General features: G+C 38.1%; 2 protein-coding genes across 2 annotated transcripts in view; both read right to left on the bottom strand.

The window, feature by feature from the left end:
• The window catches only part of LOC126162116 (tubulin beta-1 chain-like), an 88,480-nt gene that overhangs the window by 41,026 nt on the left and 28,387 nt on the right, over window positions 1-19,067 (bottom strand). The window lies entirely within an intron of this gene.
• LOC126162118 (tubulin beta-1 chain-like) overlaps window positions 16,545-19,067 on the bottom strand; it is a 30,860-nt gene continuing 28,337 nt past the window's right edge. The window contains exon 3 of the mRNA XM_049918404.1: window positions 16,545-17,548. Within this exon, the coding sequence (XP_049774361.1) occupies window positions 16,724-17,548 (825 nt within the window). The 3' untranslated portion in view covers window positions 16,545-16,723. The remainder of the gene's footprint in view (window positions 17,549-19,067) is intronic.

Genomic DNA, 19,067 nt, shown 5'->3' with positions numbered 1-19,067 from the left:
CTCAATGTCGAAATAGCTTTAGTATCAGTTCCATACCTATGCTTAATAGATAAATTTTATGGGGTATGAAGTGAAAATTGTGGCCGAGTTGAGGATTTTTTGATAGGGAGGACAGAACAAGTTATCCTGGATAAAGAGTCATTGACAGTAGAGAAGTAACTTCTGGTGTACCTCAGGGAAGTGTGTTGGGTCACTTGCTATTTATGTTTTATATTAATGATCTTGCAGACAATATTAATAGTAACCTCAAACTTATCACAGATGTTGCAGTTATCTATAATGAAATATAGTCTGGAATAAACATATAAATATTCAGTCAGTTCTTAAAAAAGATATAAAGCAGTATTAAGATTTTTTTCTTAAATGTTCTGAAATGCAAGTTGTGCATGTCCCAAAATGAAAAAATCTTAATGTCATATGACTACAATATCAATGAGTCACACACACAGGCATTTAAATAGATATTCTACCCTTGCTCCACAGGAAAGGAATGGAAAAATTAACACTAAGTGGTACAATGGGATGTACACACTGCCATGCACTTAACATTAGTCTGTGGAGTATGGATGTACAACTCTGGTTTTCACAACCAGTGCACTTCCACCACATTACCTGGCTGACTCACAGTCTATGCTATAACTTCAACATTTTCATGTGTCTCTCTAAATACATCTGCACCCTGCAGAAGTTCTCAAGGTACCTTCAGGAATTGCCAACTCAAGCTAGGTTTTATACAATGAGCTCTTTGCCACAGTGCTTTAGTAAAATACATTTTGGAAAATCCTGAGTCAGCTGGGTAGCAAAGTGGAAGCACATCTGTCAAGAGATCCGGATCTTAAGTCCCAATTTGGCACAAAATGTTCCTCTTTCTGCCAAAATTTACAAACTGCAAAATAAATAATTTCACAAAATCAGTTAGTGTTGTTTAACAAATATTTTTGCATCTGCTAGCTCAAACTGTTGTCTCAATACAAAGTCCCTGTTACACATTTCATTCCCGGTTAATGGTTTGACTGAGACTTGTGTTTTCGTTATTAATCCTCTACATAAACAATTTAAAAAATTAGAAATGCAGATACATAATTTCTGGCTATTCCTTGCAAGAATTGTTTAATCATTAACCAATTAGGAGAACAAAAGTATTATTTCATATACACTGTAAAATTTATAATATGTTTGCATATAATGCTTTGTACTTACATTTTCACGCTGCTACTACTACTGGATACTTCATATGCACAGAAATTATGTTACTTTCTTTCCATTTCTCTTGTTTTTGTAGCAAATACTACAGGTAATACTCATAGAAAATCTCATAGGACGTGGTAACAAACATTTGCTGCATACGATCTCCATAAAGTGATTAAGTGTGTGTGTCCTATACATATTTGAGAAAGTTTCCCACATGAATTTACAGTCAAAAATGACATGGTCTAACATTCTGCGTGCTGTCTGTTTGTTCTAAGTCGTGTCTCCCTACCACTTTCGCGCAACGACGCTCTGAGCGTGTTTTTTAGGGAATTGACTAATTTGAACCTGGGACCTGTTGCTGGGAAAGAGACGCCAGACCACACATGACATGTAGAATTCAGAAGAGTTCAGTGAGACTAGCGATGATATAACCAAATACTTAATGATTTAAGCGTCAGCTCCACTGCACTCCCTGAAAAAGAATCTTAATACTAACTAAATTTAGTAGAAGGGGTTCAAGGCTTTCATATTTTTAGTTAGCTAGAATCTTAATACTAACTAAATTTAGTGGATGGGGTTCAAGGCTTTCCTATTTTTAGTTAGCTGGTAAAATAATGTCGAAAAAGCAGTTAAGTTTACCACTGGAAATTTTATTCTACTCACAAAACATTGTTTATAAATTGCACTATTGATAAAAGGAAATATTTTAATACAGGATGATAAAAACCAACTGCGTTCAACAAAAATGTGAACGAATATTCCCTGAGTGGGTTTCCAAGTTCCACAGTGGATCGAAGGATGACCTATGCCATATCACATCTATAATCTAGGTTTAAATTAAGTTTCACCAAAGAGAAAACTATCAACCTGGTCTACAGTGACCCTCAATTATCTTTGATTACTTATCTAACTTGTCGTAAATTACAGTGGCTGATGTGGCTTCCCAATAATTATACAACAGAAAAATCATCGCATTTCAGATTTTAACTTACGTAGCAAATGTGAGTACCATGAGCTTTAATTGACGATCGACACTAGTATTACGCGAAAAGGGGGTGTAACAGATGAGACTTCTGCAGTTCTGAGTGAAGCTTTATGCACTGTTATGCGGCATCATGTACATTCATTACCTTGTCGTTGGTTAGGCAATGTCAGGGGGCAGCGGGCAGCGCAGCTCCATACAGCTCGCCGTCTCAGAAGCAACTCTCTCCTAACTTCTCCTTACTTCAATTTACCAAAGTTGGTTTAAAAAAAACTATCCGGCTGTGTTTTCATCTGACCAATCAGGGTGTCAGTGTTAACCTTAAGCTCCGCCTACAAAAATTCTGTCTATCCAATGAGAAACGTTATACTTTTCGTGGTGGGGCAATGTTTTTAACGTTTGCAACGTAACAGAGACGCGAAAAAGTCTCACGCTAAAACTTGCAACTGGTGTTGCCCTTTTAGTGTTATCGTAAGATCTATACTGTTCTTCTGGAGGGCTCTATCTTTTAACATGGGCTGGGGGATGGTCCTGGCGGTTGGCTGGCATCGTGGGTGTCCGTCCCTTATTGTAGGGCCTTCTAGCTTAACACGGTTCTGCTTTTGGCTTCTGTTCTCGTTTCTCCCCTCGGAACTGCGTCTGTCTCATGGTGGGAAGGTATGACATGCATTTAGGCATTCTTGTGTTAGTCTGTGGTATTCCATTTGCTCACTCGTTACTCGTATTACTTTGGTTAATTTAATGTCACGATTTATTCGGAGCTATGTGACATACTGCTGGATTTGCTTATCATGTCAGGGTTTTCAAATGGCTCTGAGTACTAAGGGACTTAACTGCTGTGGTCATCAGTCCCCTAGAACTCAGAACTACTTAAACCTAACCAACCTAAGGACATCACACACATCCATGCCTGAGGCAGGATCCGAACCTGCGACTGTAGCAGTCGCGCGGTTCCAGACTGTAGCGCCTAGAACCGCTCGGCCACTCAGGCCGGCCAGGGTTTTCATGGAAGGTGATGGATTTGCCTGACACCTTACATATCACCACCCTTCGAACTTAATTTTTGCACTGAAGTTAGGCAATGATTGAATCGTTGTCTGTGTCGGTCAAAAATTATTCCTTTATCTAAATTTTGTTGCCTACTGTTCAGCCACGTTATTCTGGTTCTATACTAGCTTGTATTACTAATTTATATTTTATATTCTTCCACATTATTCTCAAAAATATGTTTATATTGACAAGAGAAGAATATTTTTATGCTATTATTATTATTATTTATTTTTAATTATTTTCTTTCTTTAGTTAAGTGTGAAGTTTGTTCTTTAAGAAGTACGTTATCGAAAGTGAGGAATCTTTCACATCGATTTTCTTAGAAATATTTTTTTTTATAAATGTAGTAATTAAATAAAATTTATTCCTAACACTTTTCTAAATATCATGTACAAGAAAATTGTTTTTGTTTCTAGACACATTTCAACATTGTTACACTAACAAATAAGAATTATTTCCAAGAATTGCTTTGACAAAGAAATATACGTACACAAGTATTGAGATATTATCCTGACAAATGGTACAAATGTTAAAAAAAGGGAAAACATCCAACAAGACAATTTTTTATTCTTTGTTTTTATAAGGAGAAAATAAGTAAAATATAGTTATTCTTTTATTTTTATCAGGAGAAAATAAGTGGCATATAGTTTTAGTGTTTATTATGCCTTACTTTTGTTCTTTATATACTGTCTATTTCAGAACTAACTTATTTTTATCGATAGTTTATTTTTTACTTAAGTTCATAGTAGTCAGTGACTGTTATTTTGTAGTTTATTAGCTGTCTGGTGTGCTTAACTTATTTAGTTTTTCACACATTTCTTTTGCACAATCATTACATCACTTAATTTGATTTCACACATTCATACAATCCTATGAATGTTTGAACATGAGGTTGGTGAATGTTTTTCCACGAAGGTGATGGACTTGAGCGAGATGGATGTGGGCAAGTATTTGATGTACAGCTTCGTTTGTCGTTCCTTGTTGGCTTTGCATTGGTGTGTTGCTGTTGTGGAGGTCCCTTAATGGAATGGCACTGTGAGTGAAGAATCTTGTTGTTTACTGGATTTGTATGCGTGAAAGTCATCGCTATGTGTCGTTGAAAGCGGTCGTTTTTCGTTGTGATACTTCGCAGACGACTAGATTACAATAGGATAGGGATTTGGGAAGGTATGTCGTCTATTCTTCACCCATCTTCTTTCTTGGCCTCAATCTTGCAAATCTTCAACTTCTGTTCTTCCTGCTTTTTCTCTGCTTCTTACTTGATTCTTGGTTCTTCTCTGGGCAGGATATGGGAATATTTATTGATAACAAGTCGCTTTGAAGTTCTCCTCTTAGTAACAGTTTGATAAATTGTTTGGACATGTCATTTTTACTTTATGGAAGTTTTCTTCAGGTTCGTGCATCAGCGTGCTGTTTAATAGCAGTAGTGTGACTTTTACACATTTTTTTTTTTTTTTTTGCCAGTGGTGGCTTGCCGAAGCGGTCTTCTCGTCGGGCCGTTTTTTGCTCGCTCTTCTGAGTCGGGGCGTCCCGGGGTTTACGAGCGGTGAAAGACTGGTGTTTGCTTGTCTGTCCCTTCAGCAATAGATTTACAAGTGCCCTTTGTTGGTCTCACTGTCCTTTCCCTTCTCTCGACGCTTCTGCCTTGTAGGAATCGTGTCTTGCTAATTACGTCCTTTCCTTTCTTGATACTTCTCTGGTTGCAACTTGTGGGTCGTTGCATCTGGTTTTTTGCTGGAGTTTTTTACAATGGTTCTTACAAAAAGTTTTACTTATATTCATCTAACATATGTCTAGTACCTACATTGTTTTACGCCTTTTTAAAAAGCTTCAAAAATTTCGGCGCCCTTTCCATGTTACAATTCTAAGATATTTTGAGTCTTAAGTTCTACAAGAATCCTCAAATTCGTTTCTTATTTTTGTGTAGTGTCGTGGTGTATAGCATTTTAGTATTTCATGCTGTTAGACTATCTACGCTTTATCCCTTCACCTTAATCTATGGTACTATTGGTGTTATTTTTGTTTTTGTTTTTATTGAAACTACTTTCTTTTTCCCACCTTCCTCTTCTTGATTCTTCTTTCTCCTGACGATCTTATCTGCAACATAATCTTGAAATATTGTGCTGATTATTTACCAGTAATACAATTCATCTTCAAACTTTTTGATATGGCTCACATGGTGAAGTCCTAAGGTTTTGCCGGTTTTTGGGTTCATTAGTTCCACAGCATTATCATGAGCAATTCGGCTAATTACGACAGGTCCACTGTATGCAGCGTAAAACTTATGTATTTTGTGTTTCTGTTTGATGGAGAGATGGTGTGTTTTTACAAATACTTTCTCACCTACTGAGAATGTTCTTTTAATTGCTGTTCTATCTCCTCTTTCTTTTCTTTTAATGGCTGCCTTTCTGATGTTGGAGAGAGCTGTTGCTATGACTTGTTTGTGCTGTCTATGTGGTACAGTAGGAAATCTAACATTTTCCCTGGTTATGTTTGGGGGTTCAATATTTTTAAGTACAGTAACTGGTGGTAGTAGTGTACTGCTATGTGGCATTTCATTTATCACTTCTTGAAAATCTTTAAGGTATATATCCCAAGTGTTGTGTCTTTTGCCTGCATATAATCGGCATAAAGTGCCTATGTCCTTCATAGATCGTTCTGCTGGATTTACGCTAGGTTTGTACTTAGATATGTAGATGGGTTTTATTTTGTGTTGTTTTAACATGTTCTGCCATTGCACTGATTTGTATTGTGGGCCATTATCCGAAATCATTCGTTCCACTCGAACTACTTGTCTGAGAAAATCTTGTCTAAATGCTTTACTTATAGTAAGACCTGTTGCCCATTTTAATGGTGTCAAGGTAACATATTTAGAAGTAAGTTCCAAAACGACAAATATGAAAATATATCCATTTTTTGTGCATGGGAGGGGCCCCATCAAATCTGTTGCAGCTATTTGTTTTAATTTTTTGGGATTATTGGAAACATAGGTGGTTTGGTTTGGAAAGTGACGTGTTTAGCCCTCATAAATTTTTTGCATTTGACTAATACTGTTCTAATCGTCCTTCCATATTAGGAAAATGGCTTGTTTGTTTTATTTTTAAAAAGCATTTCTTTGGTCCAAAGTGGCCATTACTTAAATGTGAATACCATATCTACTTATTAATTATTTCATCTGGGATATAAATTAACCATTCATTCGTTGCTACATTTCGTCTAAAAAATAAAACATTGTTTTTACGAGATAGTGCTGTCGAATGTCTGGAAAATCCTTACTTCTCCACTTGTGTTTGATTCCTAGTATTTCGGGATCCTTGTCCTGTTCATTGCCTATGTTTTTCAATGCTGTCATAATGTAGTTTTCGAAAGGTACTTGTTTCATATACTACATTGTAAACTGGTCTTTGCTGCTTCCAAACCTATGTTATTGCATGCACACTGTGGACATCGTGATAAAGCTTCTGCTAATACATTCTCTGGTCCTGGTATGTGTGTAATGGTGAAGTCAACTTCTTGTAGTATTAACATCCATCTGGCTAACATCCCATGTGCTAGTTTGGCGGATAACAGAAATTCTAATGGTTTGTGGTCAGTGTATACTTCTGTTTTTCTTCCGAACAGGAAGTATCGAAAACGTTGCAAGCCCCATACAATGGCCAATGCTTCCAGCTCCGTGACTGGATAGTTTTTCTCGCTTTTTGTGAGTACAAGACTGGCAAATGTTGATCCCATACCCATGGCGTGTTTTTTTCCAGTCAATGCACATAGGCGTGGTGTTGTGAGAGAGTCGATCTGAATAAATTTTTTATAGAACCCGGTGAGACCTAGAAATACTCTGAGTTTTCTTATTATATGGAGTACAGAATTCTTTGATTGCCGTTAGTTTTTCTGGGTCGGGCAGTACCCCTTTCTCTGAAATTATGTATCCTAGAAATTTGACCTCTCGCCTTCCAAATTTGGATTTTATTATATTTACTGTGACCCCATGCTCTTTCATGATCTGTAAAAACTGATATAATGTGTCATTGTGATGTTCCCAAGAGGGTTCTGCTATAATCACATCATCAACATAACAAGTAGTTTTTGTAAAATTTCAAAAATAATCCCCTAATAAACGCTGCTGATGATATGTTTAAACCAAATGGCAGTCGTTTAAATTGGTAACACCTTCCGAATGCGATAAATGCTGTAAATTTTCTACATTCTGGGGCCAATTCTATTTGCCAGAAACTACTCTGTAAATCAATTGATGAAAATATCTTAGCACCGTGGAAGTTTTGTATCAATTCCTCTAATTTTTCTGGGCGATCTGTCTCTGTGATTATGATTGTGTTGATCTGTCTGGAATCAAGCACTAACCTGATGCTCCCGTCTCATTTTTGTACAATATGGAGCGGGCTGTTATATGTGGAGGTAGCTGGTTCAATAATATCATCATCTAACATTTTAGATATCTCCTGGAAAACTTTATTCCTGTAGCTTAATGGGATTGGATAGGGTGGAACTCTAAATGGTTTGTGCTGTTTTACTTAAAACTTGTGCTGAAAGTGTTTAATACTGCCAGTCTTAGGTAAAAATACCTCTGCTTTATCTTGTAAAATACCCTGTAATTCTCTTTTACTGTGTTCCGAAATACCTTGAACTTCTTGCAATTTTTCGTCGATTTCTTTATGGACTTCTAACGAGTTGAGGCGATTCCCCCTTTTGTGCATACCATTCTAATTCTTCATCCTCTATCTCGCATCATTCTTAATTGTTTGTTTATAACTGGTATTTTTTCAAATTTTAGCTTTTGCTCAAAGAGAAGTGTGACATTCCCGAATGTTACGCTACCTTTCCCCATATCTATTATCGCTCGTCGTCTCATTTAAAAAATCTGCACCTATAATCAAATCTACAGTTAGTTTAGGTATAATCACGAAGTTGGCTTCGATCTTTTAACCTTGGCACGAAAGAGTTAACCTTGTTTGTCTCTTAACTTCCGCAGCATTGTTTCTAATAGGACCTCTTACTTTAATCTTATGTTTTTTCAGAACTGGCCTCATTGGCATTACACTGCATGAATAAATTTTCTGAGATTGCGGTCAGTTCACTTCCGCTATCAATTACAATATTGACTGGGATATGCTTTACCATGGCCTTCACAATTGGTTGAATTTGAAAGGGTTGGTTCTGTTCTTCTTCTTCTTCTTCTTCTTGCATCAACGAATCCTCTACTGAATCATACACAAGTCTTCTCAGGACTTTCCCCTGTGAATCCGAACTTTCTGTAGGAAAAGCTTCGACTGCTACTTCAATCTCTTTTATTTCCTCCTCTCTATTTCTTCCTTCATTTATGCTTTCTTTAACATCCTCTACTTTTTCCTCATCCTCGTCCATCTTCTCCTTCTTCGTCGCTACTTTCACATAATCGCATCTAAATGCTCTAATTATCGCTTCATAACTTCCTTCATTATATACGTTGAGTGGTGTGACCACTAGTAACTTATTTTCAACTTCTGTCGACTGTGCATTATCCTCATTGAATTCGCTTTCCCTGGTTTCCATCTCAAATAGCTCTGCAATACTCATTACTTAGTCCTTTCCTCCTACATTCGTTATGCATGCCTCTGGTAATTCATCTTCCTCGTCAGTATTCTCCCAATTAATTTCGTCCCAACACGATATTGTTATTTTCCTGTCTTCGTTTCCATATAGTCCCTGCGGTTTTGTTTCTTCCTTCTTCTCTTCTCGTGATAAGGTATTACTTCTCTGTTCAAGGTGCTGCAATTATCCTGGGTCGGTGCGTCATTCTCTTTGGCATGGGCGCTTAGCTGTCAATTCGAACGTTTATCGGGGTTCGGTGGTCTTATCTCGACCTCTTCTATCTGTATTCTCTTTTCTTGTTCAGCTTGTTGATATTGGTTTCTGTGTTGATAATTTGTCGGTCTATTTGTTTTCCAATAACCGTTCCGGCTGTCGTTATTCCCTCTGTAATAGTTGTTGCCGCTCCTGGGTGAATTATAGTTATTGCCATATTCTCTTCTAAATCCATAACCGGTTCTTTGTTGAAATCTATTGTCGTTTCTTGGTGCGAAGTTATCACGTGGTTCGTAATTATTGTTTCTTCGTACTGTCTCTTGTGGATTCCACTGCTTTTTGCTCTTGTTTTCACGTGCGCTTCGTCTTTTTCTTGCGTCATCTTCCAAAAATATGAACTCTAGTTCCCTTAGAATACCTTTAAATGCTTCGACGTCATTGCCTCCGCGAACTACTAATGATTGCTGGTATTTCAATGGTAACTTCATCGCGCATAATTTAATCAACTCTCAGTCACTGTATGGTACATCTAAGCATTGATTTTTCTTTGCCATTACTTCGAAAAATTTCACGGGATTCTTCTCTCCTGAATTTTCAAAAGGTTTCTGTAATAATTCGTACTTCACTCTGTTCTGTGCTTCGCTGGACCAATATCGTGAGAAACTTCTCTCTGAAATCTTCGTACGATCGGCATGTCGCTGCAACATTCTGCATGGTTTCTGCGACTGTTCCTGACATGTGTGCACATATAAAGTCTAATTTGTGTGCTAGCGTCCAGTGTTCTGGTAATCCTACTCGGAATTGATCAATAAAAGTTCGTGGATGTAATGAGTTTCCTTCTCGAAAGTGTCGAAATTTTCTGACTGAGGAAATGATCGTTGTTCCATATGAAATTCGCGATTCTTCGCCACTTTTGTTTCTGATCATTTCTCGCGTCGTTCTTTCCGGTTGTGGTAGATCCATTGCATATTGTCCACTGTAACTTTCGCCTACCTTTGCGTAATAACGTTGGAGTGGTACGCAATAATTTTCTTCCATCGGTTGTGAGCGTGTAGCTGAATGCATTGCACTGTATTGGCTTTCCATTGTCACGTATTGGTTTGGTATCTTGTCTGGCTAACCTCGCCGCTTCATTGCACGATCCAAACTGTCTTGAAACATACATTTGTAGTTCTGCATGTGTTTGTGATGCCGTTTGTTCATCAAGAATTTCTAAACTTGTTTGTTGCGGTGCAGGCTGTCTGATTTCACGAATGTTATTTTCCGCCTGTGATTGGAATCGAAAATGCATATCTTCGTTAATTGCTTGTTTTTCCGGTGCTGTTACAGATACGGATGTGGTTGCAGACTCTGCTTGTTCGATGCTGTTCACTACACTCTTCAATGGTTTGCAACAACTCTGTTCGCAATTTCTGAAATTGTTGCTTCGTATGCTCTTCTATTTTGACTATGCGGCTATCATGTCTTTTCAGCGCTGCTTTCGTGATACGTTTGTGTAGCACACTGTTTTCAATTTCACGCGCTGTACCTGCTGCTTGTCTTGTAATTACGTTTATCTGTTTCTCTAGTGTCTTGACTTCTCCCTGGGTGTTGTTACGTAAGGTTTTGATCTCATCCTGAGTGTCATTACGCAATGTTTGTACGTCCGCTTGTACCTTGTCAATGTCTGTTCTCAATTGATGGTGACTCATGGTTTCCGTCATTAATTGTAATAATTCTGCCAGATTGGTGGGTCCTATTGCGTTTTCTTCCGACGTCCTACGCTCTGTGTTTTCGTCCAAGTGTTGGTTTGAAACCGATTGCATTAAACTGAGCGATGACACGTTTCTGCTCGAATTCCTTGCACTCTGTGGTGAGGGAGCTCTGATTACTTGTACTGTGGGTTCTACGTATTCAAGACGCAAGGTAGAATCGTCATCGGCTTTCTCTCTACTTTCCTGCTCCTCTGTCGTATGCTGACCTAGGATTTCTGTGCCATGGCGTACATTATCCTCGTTATGGTGCATTATCTGTCTTATTTCTCGCGATACTGCATCGTCTGTTGTACTGTCCTCTATTCTTTGTCCATCTTCATGTTGGGTCTCTACCTCAATTCGATCAAGGTCTCTATCTGCCATTGCTAATATTTCCGAATCCCTTATTTTCTGTTTTAAAAACAATTCACGCGCCCTACTTCCGTCAGCATGCGCTCATACGATCTCACGGTTTCATAAACTTTTTGTTCACACGACTTGACACTTATTATACCCAAGACTGATATTCCATTCACTTACTTGTTGGGTCAGAACCAACTTGTCAACGATGTATCCGCCACCTGTGCATGTACATTGGAGAGAAAACTTAATTCTAACAATATTAAAATTCATAACTTAATTATGCTATTGTCTCTGCTAGAATGTCTCACGTTTTATTGAATATTATCTATCGCTGTAGCTACTGTTTTCGACTGTAACTTCCAAAAAAAATTTTTTATTACGAAAATTTTTCAACTGGATATTTTTCTGACCTAGTTAGGCATATGGTCGACCTTCCATCATGGTATTTTACCATCCTGGCAGGGTCGCCATTCTCTAACATTCTGCGTGGTGCCTGTCTGTCCAAGTCGAGTCTCCCTACCACTTTCGCGCAACAACGCTCTGAGCATGTCTTTTAGGGAATTGACTACTTTGAACCTGGGACCTGTTGCTGGTAAGGAGACACCAGACTACACGACATGTAGAGTTCAGAAAGACTAGCGATGATATAACCAAATAGTTAATGATTTCAGCGTCAGCTCCACTGCACTCCCTGTAAAAGAATCTTAATAGTAACTAAATTTAGTGGAAGGGATTAAAGGCTTTCCTATTTTTAGTTAGCTGGTAAAATAATGTCGAAAAAGCAGTTAAGTTTACCATTGGAAATTTTATTCTACTCACAAAACATTGTTTATCAATTGCACTATTGATAAAAGGAAATATTTTAATACAAGATGATAAAAACCAACTGTGTTCAACAAAAATGTGAACGAATATTCCCTGAGTGGGCTTCCAAGTTCTACAGTGGATCGAAGGGAAATTTATTTGAGTGTTTCCATCACGCAGTCCAAAAATTTCTCCTGTGGGTTGAATTTCATTGCCTGAAAATGTTCTTAAAACTGGCATTTACTTCTCATTTCTCAGGTTCAAGAATACAGTTTAATGATAGAAGTACAATTAAATGCCGTTTGATTTCATGTGTGAATGTGAATTTTCACTGTTTGTGTCAAGCATCATTATACTGTTATATAGATTTATGTGCTGCTGTCATTTAATTGCACATGGCTATAATCTGAAAGTCATGTTCATCATAAGTTTAGCACAGATGTTGACATTTCACTAAGTACTACCTGGCAAAGGAAAGGATATCAGTATTGCATTTACATCCAACAGGATTCTCCGACTGGATGATGTGGAGTATTGCTAGTGCGATGTGAGCCAGTGACAAGCGACTATCACACTAAGCTGCTATGCAGAATGATAAATGACAACATCCCATAAACAGCTACCTCTTCAAAGATCCTGGTGACTATTGCCGCCATTGCTAGTGTGATGTTAAGTCCGAAGTGGAACTGCAAGGAAACCGAACTTTTAGACCTCTACAGGTAAAAGCAGGTGTGAGACCCTAAGGCCAATAATTATCACAAAAACGAAATAATTGACAAAGGGACCTACCTGATTTTGGCTTGGTAAACTGATGACTATCTGTGCTGTATTTTGGATATCCTGAATAGGTACTGCAAAATCAAAGCAATCTCTAGTGTCAAGAAGTGCAATGTTATTGCAGCTGTGCACTTTGTGTCCATTGTGCGTAGTTAAGATTCAACAGTTTTATAATCAGAATATCCACGGGTGTGCTGCCGGTCTGTAGTGTCCAACGGGCACAATATTTCGGCGATCATACATGTCGCCATCATCAGGTGAACTGACGGACTGAGCTCCTGTGAACGTGCCGGCACGGAGATCCGTACGCTATGACTGCTCAGAGGGAACTGGGTTCGGTTGCGGCGGCGGCCGATTTAATTTCCCTCTGTCCGCGGCGCGCTCCCTCCGCCGTCCGCGCCACGGTCGCGCGGTGGAAAAGATTGCGACGGCGTCTGAGATGACGTCGGTGTGATGGCTCTGTCCGCCGTGGTCGTCACAACTATACGTTTGCTCGATTTACTCTTGATTAACCCAATCGCTGGTTCCCAAGCCTTGCTAAGATTATAGCCACTGTCACGGTTTATGAGGTCGTCATTGGTGCGAATTTCGATGTCCTCTCTAACAACGCTGTCCCAGTATCTCGACGTCTGTACCAGAATCCTCGTGCGGTCATACTCCATGGCGTGATTTTCCGACAAACAATGCTCAGCGACCGCCGACTTGCTCGGATACATCAGTCGAGTGTGCCTCCGGTGTTCACGGCATCGATCCTCGACGGTACGCATCGTCTGACCAATATACGACTTGCCCAATTGACACGGGATCTGGTACACGCCAGCCTTCCTCAAACCGACGTCATCTTTGGCGCTCCCCACCAGTGCACGACTTTTATTTGGAGGACAAATCACAGTTCCGACCTGGTGTTTCTTTAGAATGCGGGCGATTTTCCCCGAAAGTGCGCCTGTGTATGGAATAAATGCAGTGCCTACCTCCTCCCTCGTGAATCAGGAGTCAGGATTTCCTTGAGAATTATTACACAAGCTTTGGAAGTACTTTTTAGAGATGGATGAGGTATGCATTTTGGGGGGAAAATCTCTCTCTCTCACACACACACACACACACACACACACACACACACACACACATAAAATTTATGCATCTCTAAGAGTAGCAATCACACTTGGCATTCATAATTCACAGCAAATTCCTCAAACAGGCAGCGTCACTGAATTTTTAAATATTGTAATAAAAATGAACAAAAAATGCCAATTCATTAACATGCTGAGATGTGACTATAGAATGGAAAAGTATTAATATTTTTTAACAAATGGTTTCCCAGCAATTATTGCAGAGCACTGCTTGGCAAAAAGTTGTGAGAATACAAAATATGAGTATTTTGTATTTATGGAGCAAGTTAAACTTTTTCCAACAAACTACTTCAGCAAATGATGTGGAATCATTTCATTCACAAAGAACCTCTTAAATAGCAAAGCAGATAATTAAACTTCCAGGTTTCTCCTTCCTTTGAATCAACTCTCGATGCAGGCATTCTTTGCATGGCAGGGCAAAAATGTTTACTACAAAGAATTGTGGCAATAAATATGAATAATGAGTAGTGCATGTTAAGCTTTACAAGAGAAGTGCTGTCACAAGCTATACATCTCGATCAGGTGTGTCCCGGAGGTAACTTGACGAGACCTCCTACCATGATAAAGGAGATGGCAGTGCTATTTGGCACAAAATGTGCACCACCTTTTGAAGCATGACAAGATTTATATTTGTTGTACATTCAATTGCAAGCAAAGTCACTAACTGCACTGTAATGATTCTCAATATCTTTTCTTTTTATGTTAATGACCATACTGTACAAAAGTTCTGATTTTTACAGGCTTTTCTCCATTGTATCACCACTACCTCTCAAGACTACAACTACGATTATGGCCCTATTTGAAAACTTAGACCTTTGTGTCCAACTTTTATTCTGCAGTGAAAAAGCCAGATAAAGTATATGCTGAATACAGTTCTATCTTTACTTTGTAAATTGTGACTGTGTCAGATGACTGTTTTATGATTACTGCTCAGTGGAAAAAATAATCTTACCCACTTATACTTGATCAATTCCACTTGTGCAATACTAAATGAAAGGCTGGGCTGTAAATTAGTGACATCTTACCTAATAGTTGCCACTTTAAAACCAAAATTTCATTCACCTGCTATGTTTCTTGTGTCTCAATCCTAAGTTGACAAGGCATTGAAATCTTAGGCAGCAACAATGCATTCACTTCCTATGTCTGTCGACTTGGTTGGCAAAGCAACTGCTGGCTACCAAAGGGAGAACAAAGAGTAGCCAAGTCAATGACACACCCCACAAAACAAGTGCCTGGCTGCAGCTAGTTTTAATTGCTGACAGCAGGCAAATTTCATATAATAGCAAATTTCATATAATAATGTTAACACTCACTGTGTCTCTGCCACTTCGCTTCATACATGAAAGCCCATAGTTGAAAATTTTGGAATTATTAAGTAACCTTCCCAGAAATTATTAGTGTAAGGAAGTTGACTTTTTAAAACAATTTGCTTTCATAACAATCCTGATTGAACCCTTTCTGTTCTATCTCCCCTCCCCACTCGCAGATATTTCCTTTTACACCTCTGGAGGTAATAGCTGTGTTTTGTTTATTACATGCACTTCTTGTGATACATGGCTGCCTGCACAATGGCAACAATGTTCACCCCATCCCCCAGCTGCTGCCACTGCAATCTATCACAGAATAATTTAGTCCAAGTATACACTCACTCATGCTTTTTTAATATTCACTTAGACCTGCTTTTCAAGACTTCTTAAACTTTATTCATCTTCCAAATCTTTCTGTCTGTCAACTATAATTTCATTCGCAAATCTCAAAACATACGGGAACAGTTCCTTAAAAACGTTCATTAGTTTTACCCATAAAAATGAATGTTATGTATGAAGCTTTTCCAGAAAATTTAAAGAGAGTGAACACCGAACTTTCACACTTCCTTAAGAAAGAACAATAGTAATTAATACACAGCATAATTATATGAATAAGAGGCAAAATTTCTAATCGTGAACACTAAAGTGTGACATTGCCTTACTAGGCCCTATTCTTCCAGCTCTTCCAATGTTGTCATTATTTGCACATTTTTATGGGAAGCTCAGGGTCCAAAACCTGTAAGTATGATTATATAATCAGCATACAACAAAGTGAAATTTGATTATTGGAAGTGCTACAGCTTCTGCAACCAAAAGAAATTTAAGTACCATGAGAATCTTACCACAGTGCCACTCTTCATATAAGTAACATGTTCAGTCAGTTTCTGAAGCAAGTTCTGTGAATTCAAACCTAAAAACCATAACTGCAGTAGCAGAAAGGATAATGAATCTCTTAATCTTTTGCATAAAGTCAGGAAACAGACAGACAAGAGTCGAGGTCCAAACAACAAACTGCTATGCATATCTCAATTTCCCTAAATCCATCTTTCTCAAATAATTATATTTTTTGCCTGAACTTTGGAGAACGTATGTTAAACTATTTTCTGAAGTTACAGAGTATCTATACAAAACATATAAGCTGTATCACTTCAACAATTCACTGGACTATATACATCTGTAGGTCACATGCTAAAATTGCAGCTCTTCGTCTCGTCCTCTATCAGACAGCACATTGTAACAGGAACTTACTTTCTATTCTTTCAACCTACTGCATAATTGTTTCATTTCCGCTAATGGCCTTAAAACACATCATCTGTTAATAGAGAATGTTTAATTAAACTGTATTAAACATTTCACAAGTAGATTAATAAAAGTTATTTCAAACCACAAGGCCCATGAGAAAGATAGCTTCTTACAGAAATATTTATTTGTATTACAAGATGAGTTTATAAATTGATACAAAAGTCGTAAAATAACTACAGATTATAAAAAGGTTCTGTAGAGATCTTTACAAAAAGCTGGAATGTCAAATTCACCAGCTGCTTTAATTACATTATGTACAGCCAAAAATAGCAGAAACCTGTCCCACTACTTTTCATCTTCCATTTCTTCCTCTTGTTCCTCATCAAATTCAACATCTTCATCTGCAGTAGCTTCCTGATATTGTTGGTACTCCGACACCAAGTCATTCATATTCGACTCTGCTTCAGTAAACTCCATTTCATCCATCCCCTCTCCAGTGTACCAATGAAGGAAAGCTTTACGGCGGAACATAGCAGTAAACTGCTCAGATATGCGCTTGAAGAGCTCCTGAATAGCAGTAGAATTTCCAATGAATGTAGCAGACATTTTCAGCCCACGGGGTGGAATGTCACACACTGCAGTTTTAACATTATTTGGGATCCATTCAACAAAGTAACTGGTGTTCTTATTTTGAATGTTGAGCATCTGCTCATCCACTTCCTTCATGGACATTCTACCTCTGAAGATAGCAGCAACAGTCAAGTATCGACCATGGCGAGGATCACAAGCTGCCATCATGTTCTTAGCATCGAACATCTGTTGCGTAAGCTCTGGAACAGTGAGGGCTCTATACTGCTGACTGCCACGAGCAGTCAGTGGGGCAAACCCAGGCATGAAAAAATGCAGGCGTGGGAAAGGAACCATATTAACTGCTAATTTGCGCAAGTCCGCATTCAACTGTCCTGGAAACCTGAGACACGTCGTAACACCAGACATCGTTAAGGAGACAAGGTGATTCAGATCACCATAAGTTGGTTCTGCCAGCTTCAGTGTTCGAAAGCAGATGTCATACAGGGCTTCGTTGTCAATACAGTATGTTTCATCAGTATTTTCCACTAACTGATGTACCGACAACGTGGCATTGTATGGTTCCACAACTGTATCAGAAACCTGAAACATTTACCAACAATAGATGTAACTATATTAAATGCCAATTAATACATCTACATCAATGCAAAACAGTGTAAGGCATAAGTTTTTTCTACACAAAAAATTCACAATATGCTATAAGTAGAAAGTACATCAACTACGTGTCTTGTCACCCAATGAAGCACAGTTCTTAACCCTCATATTACAACTGGGGTCAATGTAACCCTGTAAGTACAATGAAAGAGTGCCTACCTTGTTATCAAAGGCAATTTTTCTTCAAAATATATATCCAATGTTATTTATTACAATTTTATATTTACAGCACATTAAAATTTATTCATGATATTTTGTACTACGTACCACTGGGGCCAATATGACCCCAACTTACATTCATTTGTTTCTTGAAAGTAACACTTATGGAAATAGAATCATCATTGTTACATTGAACTACAATGTATTTTGTATGTTACTTCATTAAAATGCAATTCGTATATCTGGTGTAAATTACTTTGTGTCTGCCTGCCTTTTATGTTTGTTCATTAAAATGCAGCTAGTACATCTGCGTACAGACATTAAGTAATTTACACCAGATATACTAGCTGCATTTTAATGAATGAACATAATATAAACATTGTAGTTGTTTAAAGTAACCCAGTGGTACTCAGGGAGAAAAGACATCCTGGAAGTAAGAGGGTTAGAAGGTCAATTAGTGATAGTTTAAGGCCCTTAGCATCACCAAGTGATTAGTATAAATGTCTGTATAAAAGGACAAGACTTTACACAGTATCTTGAAATAATGATTATTTCATCACCATTCATCTAATGGTGGTCGATATGTTGAAGCAAGCCATCAAATCAAAGCCACACTTGCAAAGAAGTAAAAAGATACAGATAACTGCAAAAATTGGGATCCATGCTTTAACACTTTTCATTGTCCCAAAAATTCGCACTGGTTGTTGTCCACAATGCTGAAAGTTACTAAAAATGGAAATGAAGGTCACTTTTTAGTATCACACGTGATGACTTCTTGCCTTGCTTGTACAGGGGGCAGCTTGTGCCACTGGTTGTTTAACACCACTTTCAGTGGATTTTTAGGACTGGATCAATCTATATCAAATCTATTTACATGTGCCCTCAGCAGCCAGAAACTACAGTCATGTGTGGCCACCTCCGGATGTTCATAAGAAAAACACTTTATGTAAAGACCAATTTTCATGTTCTTTGATATGAGAGAAAAACTTAGCTGGAAAGTCAGAAACACACTGTCTAGTACATTAATATAAAAAGTTAAAAATGAGTGGTTGCTGGCAAGCAAAATTTTGCTGTGGACCTCCATACTGGACAATTTATTAAGTCATTTGTTGAAAGATTATGTGTGATCTAAGTGTTGAATGAATGTTCAAGTATATTTGTCTTATTACCCACTGTGTTATGTCTATTATTCTGCAAGTATTGTGATTTTGCTTTCAAGAAATAGACGAGTACACAGTATACAAACTGACAGTGACTGCCACAATTATCTTCTTATTGTCCATACTTG

This window comes from Schistocerca cancellata, chromosome 2, assembly GCF_023864275.1.
Source record: "Schistocerca cancellata isolate TAMUIC-IGC-003103 chromosome 2, iqSchCanc2.1, whole genome shotgun sequence".
NCBI lineage: Eukaryota > Metazoa > Arthropoda > Insecta > Orthoptera > Acrididae > Schistocerca > Schistocerca cancellata.
Note: the sequence above shows the minus strand (reverse complement) of the source record. Positions and strands in the feature narration are given on the sequence as shown.